Source organism: Lontra canadensis, unplaced genomic scaffold (assembly GCF_010015895.1).
Source record: "Lontra canadensis isolate GAN:19392208 unplaced genomic scaffold, GSC_riverotter_1.0 scaffold35, whole genome shotgun sequence".
In the NCBI taxonomy this organism is placed as follows: domain Eukaryota; kingdom Metazoa; phylum Chordata; class Mammalia; order Carnivora; family Mustelidae; genus Lontra; species Lontra canadensis.
The window spans coordinates 9799739-9818276 of NW_022631029.1; the positions used below are offsets into that span (position 1 = coordinate 9799739).

General features: G+C 44.6%; 1 protein-coding gene across 8 annotated transcripts in view; it reads left to right on the top strand.

The window, feature by feature from the left end:
• RAD54L2 (RAD54 like 2) overlaps positions 1–18538 on the top strand; it is a 110982-nt gene that overhangs the window by 80423 nt on the left and 12021 nt on the right. For 6 of the 8 annotated variants that reach the window (XM_032868177.1, XM_032868180.1, XM_032868176.1 and 3 more), the window contains 12 exons: positions 5190–5391; positions 6353–6492; positions 7064–7180; positions 7494–7720; positions 8969–9151; positions 9292–9425; positions 11045–11241; positions 12340–12682; positions 13371–13548; positions 14822–15073; positions 15293–15411; positions 16985–17103. In XM_032868177.1, coding sequence (XP_032724068.1) covers positions 5190–5391; positions 6353–6492; positions 7064–7180; positions 7494–7720; positions 8969–9151; positions 9292–9425; positions 11045–11241; positions 12340–12682; positions 13371–13548; positions 14822–15073; positions 15293–15411; positions 16985–17103 — 2211 coding nt within the window. Of the gene's footprint in view, positions 1–5189; positions 5392–6352; positions 6493–7063; positions 7181–7493; positions 7721–8111; positions 8450–8968; positions 9152–9291; positions 9426–11044; positions 11242–12339; positions 12683–13370; positions 13549–14821; positions 15074–15292; positions 15412–16984; positions 17104–18538 lie in introns of those variants that run through there. The other 2 variants (XM_032868183.1, XM_032868184.1) reach the window with 2 other exon arrangements.

An 18538-nucleotide genomic window follows, 5' to 3' on the forward strand; every position in this document is an offset into this window, starting at 1 on the left:
GACTCTGTCCTATCTGCCTACTTTCTAACCTTGCTTCCAACTGTTCCTCCAAGTGGTTACTCAATAAATTTGCTTGTGAAATAGAAACAAAAGGCCTTAAGGCCAGGAGAACATCAAATTTCATTATCAGAACCAGGTCAGAGGACCTAGCAAAATACCAAGCTGAACTGTGCCAACCCAGCCTCAAGTGTAATTGTGTAGGGCAAGCTGCAGTTTTGGTGGAAGTAGCCATTTAGCAAGAGATGTCCCCTCTTAGGGACTCTGCTATCCAGCCACATCTTCCTTTGGGAGGAAGAATGTGATAGCCTCCCCCTTTAGGAGGGAAGAACTGAGGGCTGTGAATTAGGAGAGAGATGACAGTAATATTATGTGACAATGCCATGGAAGTATTAGCTCTTTGGAGGGGTGGGGGCCCTGAAGCAGTGGTCTTTCTTCTTAAGGAAAACAGAATTGCTGACCTTTCCTTTTACAGTGCTTCAGGTAGAAATAGGAGAGGACAGTTTGAGGGGAGGGTAGCCAGTCAGACTTGCAGCTCCTTTGGAGCTTCTCTTTCAGTTCTCAGGTCTGGCTGGACACACAAGCAGTAAGCACCTTACGTTCTCAGTGGGTGGAAGATGTCCACAAGCCAAGGCTCATGTTGCATTCCCAGTGCTTCTTGTCACCCCGAACTCTTGGTGTCTTTGAGAGGCCTTTGTAAAACGCCTGCTGTGGATCCTGTGGTAACAGAGAAGGGGCTGTGATGTTTTAATCTCTTGCTTCTGTTAGTGGTATTGCCTTGTCCCCTTATGAACATTTCTTGTTTGGTGCCTCTCTTAGCCAGTTCCCCTTTGCTCTTCAAAAAGCAAGTAGATACCTAAGTTTTAGGTAGATACCTAAAAACTTCCAGTGGTCTCTCAGTGTGAGGGCCAAGGAAGCTACTTCCACTGCTGCCGCAGGAGAGTGAGTAACCCCTGGTACTCAAATGTGAGTGCATGTGCATTTGTGCACACATGTCCACACCCACTATCCCCCTCCACCCCCACATTTTACATTGGCCACATTAGCCTCCTCTCCCTGCCCAAACAGTTGTCAGTAGAATGTAGAAGGCTAGGAAGAAAGGGCCTTGGAAGTAGTCCTCCCTGGGACAGGGGTTGACATCTGTGCCAGTATCTAGGAAGGATCTTGAGTCTACACTTCAGTCTGCCTTGGTTGAGGGGCTCCTGAGGAGAGAAGGGGAAGTGGTTGTTGGGTCGGAAGGCCCTTCTTGCTGCTGATTTTCCTAATTAATTTTAGCCAGTATTGAACTGCCTGTATTTTCCCAACTATTCCTCCTTGTCTAAAGTATCTATTCCTTTTGCTTATGTTCCTATATCTGCCTAGAATGTTCTTTCTTTCCCTTTACTAGTTGGTACCTACTTATTACACTAGATTTAACCCAGGTTTCACCTATTGCAAGGAAGCATCCTGTCCCCCTTACACAGCCCTAAGCAAGGCTGGGTTGGGTATCCTTTCCCCAAGTGTTGTTGCTGTTAGGTGCTTACCTCACATGTTTCCCCATCTGGACCATTCCATTGTGCCTTGGTACAGGGCTTGGTAATCAAATGCTCCTATGTGTGTTGGGCTAAACTAAAAGGCAAGTGGCAGGAGAGGCAGCAGTAGCTAGTTTGTGGTAGTCTCATGTGGAGATTTAGAATGAAGATGTAGTCTACAGTCTCATGTGGCTGGGGTGTGTGTGTGTGTACATGTGTTCACACATGCAAATGTGTATTTGTAAGAAACATTCATTTTGTGAGAACAATGCAGGTTGTATCATTTCTGCATCTCCTTTTGCTTTCTTATTTCTGATCTTTTAGTAAGATAAACAGTTAAGGTCTGAATTTTCCACATAAGTAGATACTGCTCCCCAGCATGGCTGACTAAGCCCTGTTGCTTTGTTTGCTCCTGGACTGTTCAGTGTGGTCAGGAGTATGAAGTTCCACAGAGTGTGGCAGGACCTGGGTTTAAAGAAGAACATTTTCCCTAAGAGAGCTTTCAACATCCCCATTTTACAGATGTGGGGAACTATGGCTCAGAAAAGTTGAATCCGTGAACAAAGAGCTAATAAGTAAATGACAGAGCCAGGATTCAACACTAGCCTGACATTGCCTGACCATGAAGCTTATTCTGTTAACTCTATGCTTCTGTTTTCCTGCTTGTTTCCTATATACCCACAGGCAAGCTATTTCTTTCTTTCTTTTTTTTTTTTTTTTTTTTAACTTTTTACGGCTTTGGTTTCTCAAATTTGGAATGAGGGGAGCAAAATTCACCTTGCCATTATCATAAGAAAGGAGATAGGAAACCAGATAAGAAACCAAACTCATTCCTTGTAGCTGGAATGGGAGTAGTCCTAGGAAAAGCAGCAGCTGTTTTATATGGTGTTTACTATGTGCTGAACATAGTTCCAGCACTTCGTCTAGGCTCTCTCACATAACCATCTTCTCAACTGTCAGGTTGAGGAATAGCATGACAGTTGTTACTCCGTTTTTATAATTGAGGAGCCGATAAGAGACAGCAGGTGTTCACACCCCAGAAGTCTGATTTCAGTGTCCATAATGAACTCCTATGCTCGGTTATCTCTCAGGAAATGTTAGTTCCCAACTCCATGCTGTTCTAGAACCTGACATCCACATAAAAGAGACCATAAGGAACCCACAATGGCAATAGGGGCTATACACCAAGCCACAGAAGATAAGCAGTGATGGAGTATCTGGAGCACTTACGATTTTTTTTTTTTTTTGGAACACTTATGATTTTGTGACTTGGCTACTGGCTGATGATATGTTATTTTTTGGTGATTAGGTGCATACAATAATGACCCATGATATGTCTGTCTTGTTTGGGGACATTGGCTTACTGGTTCATTCACTGAAGTCTATGGCAACACTGTCTCCCTTTACCAAAGCCTACAGTGTTCAGTGTTTCTTACCCCATTGGCACCTGAGTCCATACTGATATAAATAAATATTTATATATTGATATAAATATTGATTTATTTATAAATAAATGTTGAATATATAAATGAGGGAGAAGGGACAGATCTTCCTTACAGAAGAATTCCAAATAATGAATGTTGATGTGAAGAGGGAAATAGAAAACCACTGTTAGAACACAACAGTAATAATTTCTCAAGATAAGATCCACTGATAGATGTTAAAATGAGTGGGTAAATTTTAAGTAACTAGATATTTGCATTCTCAAAGCCTCACAGTCCCCTACCACCCCAAATATTTGCATGTGATTTTGACATATGTCCAGAAATTCTCTGATGCCCCCTCTCAGGAAATAGTGCTTAATTCTCTTTCCCTTGAATGTGCCTGGGCTTAGTGATTTGCTTCTAAAATATGGAAAGGGGAAAATAGTGATTTTATAGTGGAAAAATCTGGCAGACACCACTTCAAACAAGTGATTAAGGTTAATATCACCAGTAATATGATACATGATAGCATGTATCCTGATAAGATGTGATGAGTATCCTTCTCATCATACTTTACTTCTTCTTTCCTTTCCTTTACTTCTGCAGTATTCTTCCCCACAAACCATAACTCCATTCTGATTATGAGAAAACATCTGATGCTCAAATTAGGGGACAGTCTGCAAAACACCTGACCAGTACTTTTCAAAAAACTGTCAAGGTCATGAAAGACAAGAAGAGAAATTGCCACAGTTCAGAGAGACAGAGGCCTGAGAGCTAGATACAATATGATATCCTGGATGGAATCCTATAGCAGAAAAAGGACATTAGTGGAAAACTGGTGAAACCCAAATAAAGTTTAAAGTTAAGTTAACAGCATGGGGTGCCTGGGGGGTGTACTTGGTGGAGCATCCAGCTCTTGACTTCAGCTCAGGTCGCGATCTTGGGTCATAGGATCAAGCCCCACACCAGGCTCTGTGCTCAGAGTGGAGTCTGCTTGAGAGTCTCTCTCCCTCTCCCTCTGCGCCCTGCCTCATGTTTTCTCTCTCTAAAATAAATAAGCACATCTTTAAAGTTTAGTTAAAAACAAACAAAAATTATCCCACCAAAACCCCAGACTTCCTGAGTCCTTCCTGCCTGAGATCCAAGTGGCATTGATCAGTGCATCTCAGTTATAGCATTTATGTTCTAGCTTTAAATTGCTCTTACCTTTGGGAAAGACTTTTTAGTTGTGTACTTCTTATATATGGGAGCTCTGGTGGATTTGGAGACAAGCTTATGATCTGTGTGACTGTCAAAGCCTGCCCATCCCATAAACAGAAAGCTGCTCAGCAGACTGAGGAAGACAGGTATGCACATGGACCCTCCTACGCCAGCCCTAATCCTTGTCAGTGTTTCATGCCACAAACGACATTCCTCTGCCAGAAATTTCCTCCTCTTCTCCCCTCCCTCAAGGCAGTACCTTTAGACATTCTCATCTTTCAAGGCTTTACTCATATTTTACTTCTCATGTAATTCCTTGTGTGATTACACCACAAAGTATTGTCTTTCATATTCCCGTGACCCTAAGGCAATTATTCTGGATTGAGCTAATTATCTCTGGCTCAAAAAATGATGTCTTATATTTTTAACTTCTTTAGATCAGTTAACCTGCCCTTCCTGTGGTGTTTAGCACACCTTGCTTTATTATGTCTAGAAAACAAACTCCTTCCAAGGAGGAAGTCATATAAACATCCCTTGAAGCATCTTGGACAGTGTTTGCCATGTTGTAAGCCCTCATTGACTGGCCAGTGAATTGAAGGAGTGAACCCTTTAGGACATCACAAGGAGGAATATTCCCTTTGTTGGCAGATGAGACACAAGTGAGTGTGAGCTGTACTTGGAACGTCTTGTCCCTTTCAGAGCATTCTGAGGCCATGAAGCTTCCTCACTCTGATCAGAGTGCTAAATTTAGCAAGAGTGATGGCTATTACTTGTTGTGAGCCTGCCCTGGAGCAGGCTTGGTTCTAGACATGCACACATGCACATGCACATACATGAAGACATGATTTAGTCCTCAGAACAGCTCTGAAATGTAGGCATCACTGTTCTCATTTTATAGATCAGTCCACTGAGATTCAAAGAGCCGTAAGTCACTTGCTTTAGCTTACCAGCTAATAAGTTGTTGAATTGAGATTTGAACCCAGGTGTGCCTGCATCAAAACCCACTTTTCTCCCCATAACGGTTAGTCCCTGTACCTCTGTCTCCTTGTCTTTTCAGACCCATCCCTGGAAGACATGTGTGGCACTGAATGTGCCCAGCTGGAGGAAGATGGGCAGCGGCCACCGCGGTGCACTTCAACTACCTCATCTCAGTCTGAGCCTTCAGAGCAGCTTAGGCGCCCCCAAGGCAAGAGCCTAGCCTCCGAGGACCCCAAAAAGAAGAGAGCTCAGAAGCCCTCCCATATGAGGAGAAACATACGGTGAGTTGTGCTCAGGGTGAGAGGAGAAGGGAAGGAGGAGAGGTATTACCTTCATTTGAAGGCTGTCAGTAGCAGCACTGGTTTGAGCAGGAGAGTCCCTTTTCCAAAGAAGAAAAGTGTAAGCTGTGTGCCCCAGTTAATAGTGGAGATGCATTTCAGGACCACCCCAGGCTGTCAGACATTGTGGGGCAAATGTGGTGGGCGCTCAGGCTATGCTGGGGAGTTTCCTACTCTCTGGAGACCCTGGGGGCAGCCCAAGTATGAGAGAGTGCTCTTGTTGGACTCTTTTTTTTTCCCTTACGTTCCCTTATGTTTCTAAACAGGAGGAGATCAAAGAAGTTGAATTCTCATTTTCTTAGAGCTCAACTTCGGTTGGCAGGAAACTCTCTGGTCCAAAGTAGGGCTTTTTCCTTCAGCTAAGTGAATGGAAGATGTGAGCTTCCTTAACTGTCTAAATACACCTTCTGTCACAGCCCTTCCTTCTTTTCCTATTGAAAGGAGATCAGTGAGATCTTTTCCTCCTCCTACCCTCATCTTTTTTGTTTTTGAACGTAATGATAGCTTAAAAATTTTACTCAGACTCTGGGAAATAAAGATGCAGAATCATCTATAATCCTACTTTCCCAGATAACAACTCTATTTTTTAATATTATTTTTCAGCTTGATAAATCACAAATTACTCTGTTTTACTCTTGATCTGTCGTGTGCAAAGATGAGTTTTCAGGGACCTGTCTTAGAAAGTTAAATAATAGAAAAAATGTTAGCCCAGAATCACCTGAGCCTGGAAGTCCCTCCGACTTTTTTTTTTTTTTTAACCTTGCCTTTTGCGTGGATGTGTGGGACTGATGGGGCTTCTCTTCCTCATGCCTCAGATCTGTGAGGTCAGCAGTGAACTCTTTAGCTTGACATTACGTTGCCCAAATCTCAAACCAATCCAAGTGTTCCCTCTTGTAATGTTTAGAAAGCTGCTCCGAGAGGATCAGTTGGAGCCAGTTACCAAAGCAGCACAACAGGAGGAGTTGGAAAGAAGGAAACGCTTGGAGCAGCAGAGGAAGGATTATGCAGCCCCCATTCCTACAGTGCCCCTGGAGTTCCTTCCTGGTAAGCAGTGGAAGTGGCGGGAAGTGTCGGGAGAAGAGGCCTTGGGCACACACAGAAGTGTGGATCTGAAATAAGACTGTGGCCTCTCTGGAATATTTTTGAGTCATTCAGTTTCTTAGGAACACATTATTAGAAACATCTAAAAGGTTAAGATGGGTAAAAATGTACCCCTCAGGGGTCCTGGCTGGCTTACTGGGTAAGCATGGGACTCTTAATCTCAAGGTTGTGAGTTCAGGCCCCACTTTGAGCATAGACTGTACTTAAAAAAAAAAAAAAAAAAGTGCATGTGTGTGTTTTTAATATACTCCTCAGATTGATATTATTTAAATTTTTTCTCCCATGACTTTGAACCTTAACATGCCAAGGGATTAGGATTTTTTTTAGTGGTCAGGTGGGCGCTAGGAGATAAGAACCAGTAAAGATAAGGGAAGTTTGAAAGGGGACTGAGGTATTTGCTCCTCATGGGGTAGTTCCCTTGAGGGCAACAAAGGAAGAAGGCCAATAAGTCATTTGGAAGCTAGGTCTGAGCTAAGTGTGGTTTTGACATTCCCTTCCATCTTTTCTTCCCTAGAGGAAATTGTCTTAAGAGCAAGCGATGGTCCCCAACTGCCTCCTCGGGTCCTTGCCCAGGAAGTCATTTGTTTGGACAGCAGCAGTGGCAGTGAGGATGAAAAAAGCAGTCGAGATGGTAAGGTTGAGCCAGAGGTGCCTCCACTTCCTCCCGACTCAGTGCCCCTGAGTAATTGGCTGTACCTCTGACTAGAAATCAGTCCTTCCCCATTGGGTTTGGGGTCTGACTGTGACAAATGTCCCTGAGTCTCCTTGTAAATGCAGGGTTTTCCCTTGTCTTAACTCGAAGCTGGAAGAGGGAAATAATAAAACTCAAAACTTTACAAGTGATGACAAGTTGTAACTTTTTTGCCATGCCGTAATGCTTTTGTGATGAGCAGTAAATCATCTCCGCTCCCTGGGTTTTTGTTCTGTTTTGTTGGCTGTCTCAGAAGTTATTGAACTGAGCTCTGGAGAGGAGGACACTCTGCACATTGTGGACAGCAGTGAGTCTGTCAGTGAGGAGGATGAGGAAGAGGAGAAGGGTGGCACCCATGTGAATGACATCTTAAACCAGCGTGATGCTCTGGGGCGGGTCCTCGTCAACCTGAACCACCCTCCAGAGGAGGAGAATGTCTTCCTGGCCCCGCAGTTGGCACGGGCAGTGAAACCTCATCAGGTACCACAAATCCTGACGCTCCTTTGTTTCCTTTCAGCTTCCTTGCTGAGAGCATCACCTGCTGGTAGTTTTTAGCATCACAGCCTGTGAAGTACTTGTACGGTACCCAGAGCCTCTATTGGAAAGGCCTGATCCTTCCTCCTAGCATTTGATGTTTCAAATTTCTCTTTTTCTGTTTTATTCCTTTCTTTTTAAAAAAGATTTTACTTGTTTATTTGACAGAGAGAAAGGGAACATAAGCAGGGGGAGTGGGAGAGGGAAAAGCGGGCTTCCCACTGAGCAGAGAACCCTATGCGGAGTTCGATCCCAGGACCCTGGGATCATGACCTGAGCCAAAGGCAGACACTTAACGACTGAGTCACCCAGGCACCCCAGTGCTTCAGGATTTCTGATGAATGGGAAGGCCAAGCCTTACGTTTGCCCTGTTGTGTAGAAGGTGCTACATCTCTTGGCTTAATGATCTTGAGCTTCCTCTGTGAGAGCTGCAAGACTGATTGAGATACTGTCTGGAGGGCAGTGCTTTAATTAGGAATTGATTTGATTTTGGAAGTAGTTCCAGAAGAGATTTAAGAGTCAGAAGTCTGAGCAACTTTCTGATAGGAGGGAACAGAGTAGTTTATGTTGACCCAGAGCCCTGAACCAAGACCAGTGAGTGGACGTTCCATGAAGACAGAGGTTGACTCAACACAAGAACTCTTAATAAGAGCTGCTCCTCATGGAATGGGCTAGGTAAGCAACCAGGGACTGAGTGAGAGACCCTGTCAAGAATTTGGTACTACAGATTTTTGCCTTAGATGAGTCATTGTACGAGGTGAATGATTTTCTGTTTTCTCTAGGAAGACTGTCACCAGCCAATAGACTAGGCAGGGTACAGGGAAACTTCCGTAGCCATCCACAACTATCTGGTGATCTGGTGTGGTGTTTCCTCATTTATTTAATTCTCAATAATCCCAGGATGAATGAAACTAAAACTAAAGCCCTGGTCTTTTTTTTTTTTTTTTTTTTTTGGAAGATTTTATTTATTTATTTGAGAGAATGAAAGAAAGAGAGAGCATGAGAGGGGAGAGGGTCAGAGGGAGAAGCAGACTCCCCGCTGAGCAGGGAGCCCGATGTGGCACTCAGTCCCAGACTCCAGGATCATGACCTGAGTCAAAGGCAGTCGCTTAACCAACTGAGCCACCGAGGCATCCGTAAAGCTCTGGTCTTTGCCAGCTCCTTTAACTATTGCCTGTGTTTGTCCCTTGTCAGATTGGTGGGATCCGGTTCCTGTATGATAACCTGGTTGAATCCCTGGAGAGGTTTAAGACCAGTAGTGGCTTTGGCTGTATCCTGGCCCACAGCATGGGTCTGGGGAAAACTTTGCAAGTGATATCCTTCATCGATGTCCTCTTCCGCCACACGCCAGCCAAAACTGTCCTTGCCATTGTTCCGGTAAGAGTTGGGGAAGGCATTATGTAGTCAGCCCTCTGGGGAACTCTGGGTTAATGCCTTGCTGGGTACTGAAAAGCTCAATGAGCTCAGCTTTGAGCTTGTTTCTTAAAACTCTCTTCCCGGACTTGGCTTTTTACCAGGTCAATACTCTTCAGAATTGGCTGGCAGAGTTCAACATGTGGCTTCCAGCTCCTGAAGCCCTTCCAGCTGACAATAAGCCTGAAGAAGTCCAGCCTCGCTTCTTTAAAGTTCACATCTTGAATGATGAGCACAAGTAGGTGGCCTACCTTCTGCTCTTTGGTTTTAAATTGGGGGGGGGGGGGGCTTTTATTTTTTTTTTTTTTTTTTTTTTTTTTTTTTTTCAATTTTTTAAAAGATTTTATGTATTTATTTGACAGAGAGAGATCACAAGTAGGCAGAGAGAGAGGGGGAAGCAGGTTTCCTGCTGAGGAGAGAGCCCGATGTGGGGCTCAATCCCAGGACCCTGAGATCATAACCTGAGCTGAAGGCAGAGGCTTAACCCACTGAGCCACTCAGGCGCCCCTGCCCTTGCCTTTTAGACTTCTTTCTGGGGTCTGGATATCAGTGCAGTCTATTTGCTTATGAATCCTGTCTTCCCAGATTCTTTTTGGTTTCTCGATGTGCCCCTGCCCCTTGTTACTCATTTTTTTCTCTACCTGGCTTTTCAGTAAAGTCAGGTAGCCTGGGAAATTCCTTATGTTCTGCTTAAAGATGCCTTTATATCCTTAAAAATGCATACATCATCCTATTTTCCCCATGTGGACAGTAATAAAATTCAACATGATGAAATGAAATTGTCCACCTTTTACATTTCTCTTTCTTAGAAGCCTAATCAGCAGTCTCTTTTCAGCACTGATCCTTAGTTGAATTTTAATGGTACAACTTCCAAGCTTTGAAAAGTACAAACTTTTGTTTTAGATCAAAATAAAATTATCTTTTCATTTCATAAATTCAACTTGATATCCCAGATTATAAAGCTATTTCTTGGTTCAGGCCAACTATCCATATTATCTTCCCCCGGCCCCTGCTGGCATTGATAATTGAGAAGATAGACTTTGTTTTCTGCAGAGGCTGTCTTTTGTGATCTTTGTTCACACACATCTAAGTGAGGAGACTGAGTGGCCCCCTGGGTAGTTGATCACCTGCTCTTGTTTCTTGGATTTCAGGACTGTTAGTCCACATGCAGTTAATGAATTATAGCCTGGGCTTAGTTGTTTAGGAGTGGAGGGACTGTGCTGAATGTTGGCTCTGCTACTCTTTCTCCTTTATGGTTTGTCCTTGGCTCTTTACTCACCAGGGCCCAGGCAGGTAAAATGAAGAATATTGTCCTTGCTTTTACTACCTCGTATTTATTATGGGAATAACTTGAAATTCTCTCTCAAATGTAGAATTGTAGCCATGCATGTATATCCAAGGGAGTTGTCACTTTTTTTTTTCTTTTCTTTTTTTTAACAAGACCGGGAAGGGGTGGGTGGGTGGGTGTGGAGGGAGAGGGAGAGAATGAATCTTAAGCAGGCTTCATGCCCAGCACGGAGCCCAACACGGGGTTTGCTCTCACAACCCTGAAACCATGACCTGAGCCAAAATCAAGAGTCAGACGCTTAACTGACTGAGCCACCCATGCATCCCAGGAATTGTCACTTTGCTTGCCCTGTGCCATTGCATTTCTGTTTTTCTGCTGTTTAACTGTCATCGGTGACCCAGTCTATCCTCAGTGACATGAACATCTCTGGGATGCTAGGAAAGTCCTTGGGCAACTGGCTGGCCATTGTGATGCTGCCACTGCATGTACATCAACATGGCTCTGATTGTGAGCAGTTCTTCCTGGGGAACAGTGGAAGCAGTAATTTTTTTCTCTGTTCACTCTTGCAGGACAATGGCAGCTCGTGCTAAAGTGATGGCTGATTGGGTGTCAGAGGGTGGGGTGCTGCTGATGGGGTACGAAATGTACAGACTCCTCACCCTGAAGAAATCCTTTGCCACAGGTAGATCGAAGAAAACCAAGAAACGTTCTCACCCGGTCATCATTGATCTGGATGAGGAAGACCGACAGCAGGAGTTTCGGAGAGGTGGGAACCTGTCCCCGGGGTGCGCTGAGTGCTTAGTGGGTAGCGGTTCAGGAAGAAGAAATAGTGTTTGTAATAGCACCAAGTCACATTTGAAGATTATCGATGAATTGTATTGTCATGAGCCAGAATTCCTGGTCCCTGAGATAGGTGGGATGGCCTCCACTGGCTCTCAGAAGGTGCTGCTTTCCTTGCCTGCTGTGGAATTCTGGGTGGCGATGCACAGGCTGGCTCAGGGAGACTCTCCTGCCCATTTGGCCCTGTTTCTCTGACAGCAGTTGGGAGAGTGCTGGTCCCCCTCACCTCATCCTAAAGGTGTTCTGAGATAGCATCAAGAAAATATTTATACAGTATTTAAATCACTAGCATACAGAGTAGTAGTAATATTATGAATTTATAAAAGAATTTCTCTCCATTTTTTTAGTGAAAGCCATTCTCATAGTTGTAGTTCTCTTATCTCTTCTAAGAGGTTTTTGCCCATTTGGGACAAAAAGGGGTTTTTTTTAGGTTCAGAGGCTGTTGCATTTTATAGGTCTCTTCATCTGTAGATTATGTTTGTTCTAGGTTTCCTTCTGTGGTAGAGCTGGTATGAATTTGCCATTTAGTAGTGACTGGCAGGTAACTCCAGGAAGATTCTTTCCTTTAGCTAACTCCCTACCAGCCAGCCTGCAGATTGTTTCAAGACGCTGACAAGGGTGAGAGCCAACTGCAGTGTCTGGATGCTTCCCATCAGCCTCACCTAGACCTGTTTGTAATCCTAGTCTGGTACTCTGTAAAGTCATGCTCTCTGCTACCCAGTTGGCATAAGCCCTAGGAAGGCAAGGTGTTTTACCTTTAGCCTAACAGAAAAAAAGACAAAAATAAGAAAAGGAAAGAGGGAAAAGAGGTATTTACTGCAAGAGTCATTAGTTCAGGTTAACAGGTCACACCAGATGTGCAAGAGCCTGGATGGTTGGCTCCCTTTCACTAATGGGGGCTGACTCTTGCTTTCCTGCTTCCTTCATTTCTTCTGTCTCCTCCAGGGTGCACCCTTACTTCTCATATTGTTGACTAAGAGCAGGCCCTCTCACCCTCTGACTCCGGATCCTCTTCCCTCCCTAGAGTTTGAGAAGGCCTTATGCCGCCCTGGCCCTGATGTGGTGATTTGTGACGAGGGACACCGCATCAAAAACTGCCAGGCCAGCACCTCGCAGGCCCTGAAGAACATTCGCTCTCGCCGTCGGGTGGTGCTGACTGGGTACCCCCTGCAGAACAACCTCATTGAGTACTGGTGCATGGTGGACTTTGTGCGCCCAGACTTCCTTGGCACCCGGCAGGAGTTCAGCAACATGTTTGAGCGCCCCATCCTGAACGGACAGTGTATTGACAGCACGCCTCAGGATGTCCGCCTGATGCGCTACCGGAGCCACGTCTTGCACAGCCTCCTGGAGGGGTTCGTGCAGAGGTGAGCTGTCCCTAGGGCTCTGTCTTCTGAATCCTCAGATCGTGTGTAATGGGAACACAGAGCTGTCCTAAAGGGGGACTATTACAGCAGGAGGGTCCCTTTCTAGTGCGTGATAGTAAAACTTTTCCTTTTAGTGAATAGCTTTTCCTGAATAGCACACAAATGTTGGATAGCTGCTGTTTCAGTCCTCTGAAAGTTTGGTCTAGAAGTGCTTCACTCAGAAGTTAATCTTTGAAGTTTCTAGAGATACCTGCCTCACTTGCTGAGAAGCAAAAGAGAGTTAGCCTTCTGCTGACTTGGCAGAAGCATAGAAGTGCTGCTTCTCAGCGGCATGGCCTCACCAGTTTCAGCATCTTGGTAGATATAGTTAGGGTAGTCTAAAGCAGTCTCCTTGTTTTTCCTTATTAAGAAAGATGGCATTTGTGCAGAAAGCTGAGAGAAATAGCCCTGACTCCGGGTAGGAACCTGAAGTTCCCTGTCTTTGCCACCCAGTCCTCTTTGCTCTAATTCTTATCCTTAAAATGAGTTTCCTCTGATGGTCATTAAACCAATCCTCATTATCGCAAGGCTGCTGTGAATGTGGAGATCCCCAAGAGGAGGTGGGGCAGAAACGCAGAGTTCTCTTGTTTCCCTGTACTGACCCATCCTGGCCACAGAGGCTTGACAGGTCTGATCCCTGCCTTTGTAGGAGAGGCCACACTGTGCTGAAGATTCATCTCCCTGCCAAGGAAGAAAATGTGATCCTGGTACGGCTCTCAAAGATACAGAGAGATTTGTACACACAGTTCATGGACCGTTTCCGAGACTGTGGTAGCAGTGGCTGGCTGGGGCTGAACCCCCTTAAGGCTTTCTGTGTGTGCTGTAAGGTATGTTGAGACCTCAGAGAATGCTGACATACAGATGAAGGATGCACATGGTCCCAAGGGAGTTATTCCTGCTGGGAGTCCTTGATAAAGAAAGAATAAAGTGAGAGGGGCCACCCTTGGTTGTCTGCATGGGAGCCTGGGGGACCCCGAGAAGAGATTGGCGGTGTGTGCTGCTCAGTTCCTAGGGGGGCCACCCATAGCCTAGGATGTAAATGGTGCTTCTTGCAGTTGGGCAATTCATTTGTACAACTTGTTTTACCGAATTTGAGAAATCGTTTCCTTTCTCACTAATTTTTTCCCCTTGGGAAAAAAGGGGTAATGGAAGAACATTGTAGGGCATTTTGACTGCTAATGTAATCAAGATTCAAGATACATATAGCTTAGAAAAGTTTTGGGGGTACCTTCTGTTTGATTCTGTGTTTAATGAGATTGAGATCTCTTTCATCCTAGTAATGCTTGAGATGGTTTGGGGACAGAAGGGCCCAGGTATCTTTAGCATAAAGCTCCATGAACAGGTGGATGAACCCTGACTTGTCTTTAGTATGTGCTCCCTGTTGCCTAATGAGGGACCTGTTTCTTTGACAGCTCTCAGCCGATCTGTTGGGTATTATTCCCAATTGACCACTGCTTTAATAAGTCAGCTGAAGGTGTGTGTCAGGGGACAGATGGGATTTCAAATTTTTTTTTTTTTTTTTTTTTTTTTTGTAGCCATAGTCCTAGACCAGGGCCAGGAAGCTACAGCAGACATGGTCTTTGAGGATGCTACAGTGCCAACATGCCCTTCCTGTTACCCCACCCCCACCCCCACCCCTCCGGCCCCCTGCACCCCAGGAATTCTCAACTCCTGCCAGGAATAGTCCCTGAAATGACTTCTGGTTGGTCATCTGTAAGTCAGATACCTTTGTCCGTAGGGAGAGATTAGTCTTGTTTCATATAGTAGTTGGCTGTAGCTGTGCAAAACAGGAACATTATTATTCTTCTTTAAAAAAGAAAGCAAGGCTTTTGACACAACCTTTCTGATTGTGTACCAAATATATGGGCATGTCCACTGGTAGGAACTCTTGCACTCGTGTTAAATGGCAATCACAGTTGGTTAGTTAAAATGAATGTGTAGGCTCTTTGGCTCTGAGGGGGTTGGAGATACTTTGATTTTTGGTGTGCCAGTGTATGCTGTGGGAGGTGTGTATTTGAGCAAGTGTGCATTTCCAGACTCCTGGAATACCCTTAGATTGTTCTCTGCCCTGTGCCACTTCTCCTTTAACTTGAACCTCAGATCTGGAATCACCCGGATGTGCTGTATGAAGCCCTTCAGAAGGAGAGTCTGGCCAATGAGCAGGACCTAGATGTGGAAGAGCTTGGCTCAGCGGGAACTAGTGCTCGTTGCTCATCACAGGGAACAAAAGGCAAGGGGGAGGATAGCACCTTGGCCTCCTCAGTGGGAGAGGCAACGAACAGCAAGTTCCTACAGGGGGTTGGCTTCAACCCTTTCCAGGAGCGAGGCAACAACATTGTCACGTATGAATGGGTGAGTCAAGCAGATCGTCTGCTCATAAACCACTGCTGAGAAGGGATGGTATGAATCCTCTGTGGGGAAAGGGTGGGGGTTGCTCAATGTACTATTCTGCCAAGGTCTCTGAAGGGAATTATAAAGGTTGTCCACACACTTCTGCTTTGGGAGGAATGAATTTTCTTTCTAGTGTTCTGGAATGGATGTGCTCTAAGCTGCCTCATTTCTCTCTCGCAGGCCAAGGACCTTTTGACTAATTACCAGACTGGGGTCTTAGAGAACTCTCCCAAGATGGTACTGCTTTTCCACCTGATTGAGGAAAGTGTGAAGCTTGGGGACAAGATTCTTGTGTTCAGGTAGGAAGAGAAATTCCTCTATGACATCATATATCTGTAGTAGAGTAACATAATCCCTACAGAGTGAGACCATCTGGGGTCACAACAGCTCCCCTTCACCTTTTTTGTCTTCATGCTTCTACACCTCAGTGCTGCTTATGAGGACCTTCTTGAATTTCATCTCTTTCTTGGAGTTTATTTTGCCCAATTTGATTTCTCTGCAGAGAACAATTTAAAACCCTAGGCTGACATTGGAGGTCATAGTCTAAACCTTCAAATTATGGCCTAGGTCAGATCTGGCCTGTGGCCTGCCTGAGAGCTAGATTTTACTTTTTTTTTTTTTTTTTTTTTAAGATTTTATTTATTTATTTTAGATAGATAGTGTGTGTAAGCAAGCTGGGTGGGAGTGGGGGCAGCCAGAGGGTGAGGGAGAGGGACAGACAGCCTCCCCACTGAGCATGGAGCCCAACGTGGGGCTCAATCTCATGACCCTGAGATAATGACCTGAGCCAAAATCAAGAGTCAGACATTCAACCAACTGAGCACCCCTAGTTTTTACATTTTTAAAGGGTTTTTAAAAAGAAGAAGAAGAATATTTGACAGACTCTGTGTGATCTGCAAAGCCTACAAATATTTACGCTCTGGCCCTTTATAGAAAACATTGATTACTTGTCTAATTTGCTTTGGTCTTTCCCCAGCCTGTATTTATTTTTTTTAATTAAAAATTTTTTGTGGAGGCACCTGGCTGGCTCAGTCAGTAGAGCATGTAGTTCTTACTTTCAGGGTCATGAGTTCAAGCCCCACATTTGGCATGTAGCTTACTTTAAAAAATAATAATAAATTATTTATTTACTTGTTTATGTATGTATATATGTATTTTTATGCTTTGTGTATAAGGTCAGATAAGTAAAATGATCTGTTTCAGAGTCACATTCTCAGTCTGGCCAGAACTTTGATGTCCATCAAGGCGTGACTCCTCAGGGAAACAGACATAAAGTTGATTGTTTGTTTTGTTGTTGTTCTGACTAGATTATACTCCGATGAGAGCTGAATGGCACCAGCCTGGCTTGGCAGCCTCGCAGAGTGAGGGTTTCCATGGGTGACACACTTTGAGAGGATAGCAGTGATTCTAGCTGCGGGGAGAGTCTAGTGTTTCACTGGTTTCAAGTTATCACTTCTGAGGAGACTGCCTCTCTATATAATGTGAAAGCAGCCAAGTGATTTCTGTCTCCTTAGTAAGACCCGTAATATTGATTGTGGCTTATAATTAGATCTAATGTATATTCATGCTATGTTAGTTTTTAATGCTGATGCTATTTGTTACTATGCACTGAGGTAAACCCCAGAATTTTTCAACTGAGGAAGTAATAGGGTAGCAGATTTAGTGGGCTGGTGACAATAAATGTGTAGATGACTCTGCTCCCATTCTGAGATAGGGAGAATACCCTTGGTGGTTCTTTGTGGGGTTGCCTCTCATGGGGTGCAGATTCTGGGAGCTCCCACTGTCTGAAGGCTGCAGATGATTTTGTGCCTTTTGGGGAACAAGATTCTGTTGGGTCTGGAAGCCTTCTGAACCAAATGTTGTCCCTTCCAGCCAGAGCCTTTCCACCTTGGCTCTCATTGAGGAGTTCCTAGGGAAACGAGAAGTGCCCTGTCTACCTGGTGCTGATGGGCAAGGAGTACAGAAGTGGGTACGAAACGTCAGCTACTTCCGTGAGTTCATTGCTGCTTTGTTGCTGGAATCTTGGCAGGGTCTGCTTAAGGTTTCTCTTTAATTCTCCACCTTTTTATCTTCTCTTCTGTCCTCCATCAAATGTATAGGCGTAGCTGAAGTAGCCAAGGAGCAGGGAGATACTGAGAGCAAGTGAGGCACTGTACTAGGGGCTGCAGAGCTTGGGCAAGATAGGGGGAGAGCTGAGAAGTAGAAGGCATAAACCTTGTCTTCATCTGACAGTTCCAGGACAAATACAAAGTAGCACTGGTTGAGAGCTAAAAGGTTCTAAGGAGAAGGGAATCATTGTGGGGAAGATGGTTGGAGAAGGCTTCCTGGAGGAGGTGGAACTTGCAGTAGACTTGCAAAGATGGGGAGAATCTGAGTTAGTGTGGCCCAAAGGTCATTCTAGGAAGAAGGAGCGGAGTGAGTATAAATTAGCTCAGATCACACATTCTCTATAGTGGAGATGGTATCCCTAAAGAGGTGAAAATTAGTTCTGAGGGAACAAAGATTTTTTTTTTTTAACTTTCCAAAGTATAGAGCACAAATAGGCATGCAGTAAATATATAGAGTATATCTGTGGTATTTAAAATTTCATGAGGGACATGTTCATTGGGGAAAAAATGTATAAGGCTCTTTAAGGGGACAAAAATTAAAAACCAAAAATTGAGAAATACTAACCTCAGGTACTTACTGTCCAGATATTGACATTTGGGCCAGATAATTCTTTTTTGTCAGAGGGCTGTCCTGTGCACTCACTGTAGGATGTTTAGCAGTGTCCCTGGTCTCCACTCACTAGGCGGCAGTAGCTTCTAGTGATAACACCTAGTGATACCAACCAAAGACCTCTCCTCACATTGCCAGATCTCCCCTATGGGGTGGGAGGGCAAGGAAATCACCCTTGTTGGGAAGCACTGGCCTAATGTTAGTATTTAGAGATCAGAGGGGCAGGGGTTGGTAGGAAGACCCCCCAGCACAGGGTCTAGCCCACAACCTTGTGATGAGTGTCAGCTTGCCTAGTGAGTTGATATGCTGAGCTGTGCTTGGAAATTTTGGGAACTCAGGTTGGGAAGGTAGGTTGGGTGCCAGTTGAAGAGCTTCTAGTACCAAGCAATTAAACTAAGACTTCCTAAACAGTAGCAGTCCAGTTCTCCATGTTCCATCTCCTTAGCTTCGCCCATTTCTCTCTTTTCCCTGACAAATGTAGTCTCCTCCCCTCTTATTCATGCTGCTTCTTAACTGAAGGTTACTTTTTCTTCTTCCTTTGAGCTTCCCTCTTTTCAACCATATACCCCACTGCTCCAGATCTATTCCTTTTAATGTCTCCTTAGAGCAAGTTCTTATTCATAGGAGCTTGTAACAGTGCAAATTCCTGATGGAGGGATATCATCCATATCAAAACACAACTCTTGGGCCTTCTGCACTCACCAGGAT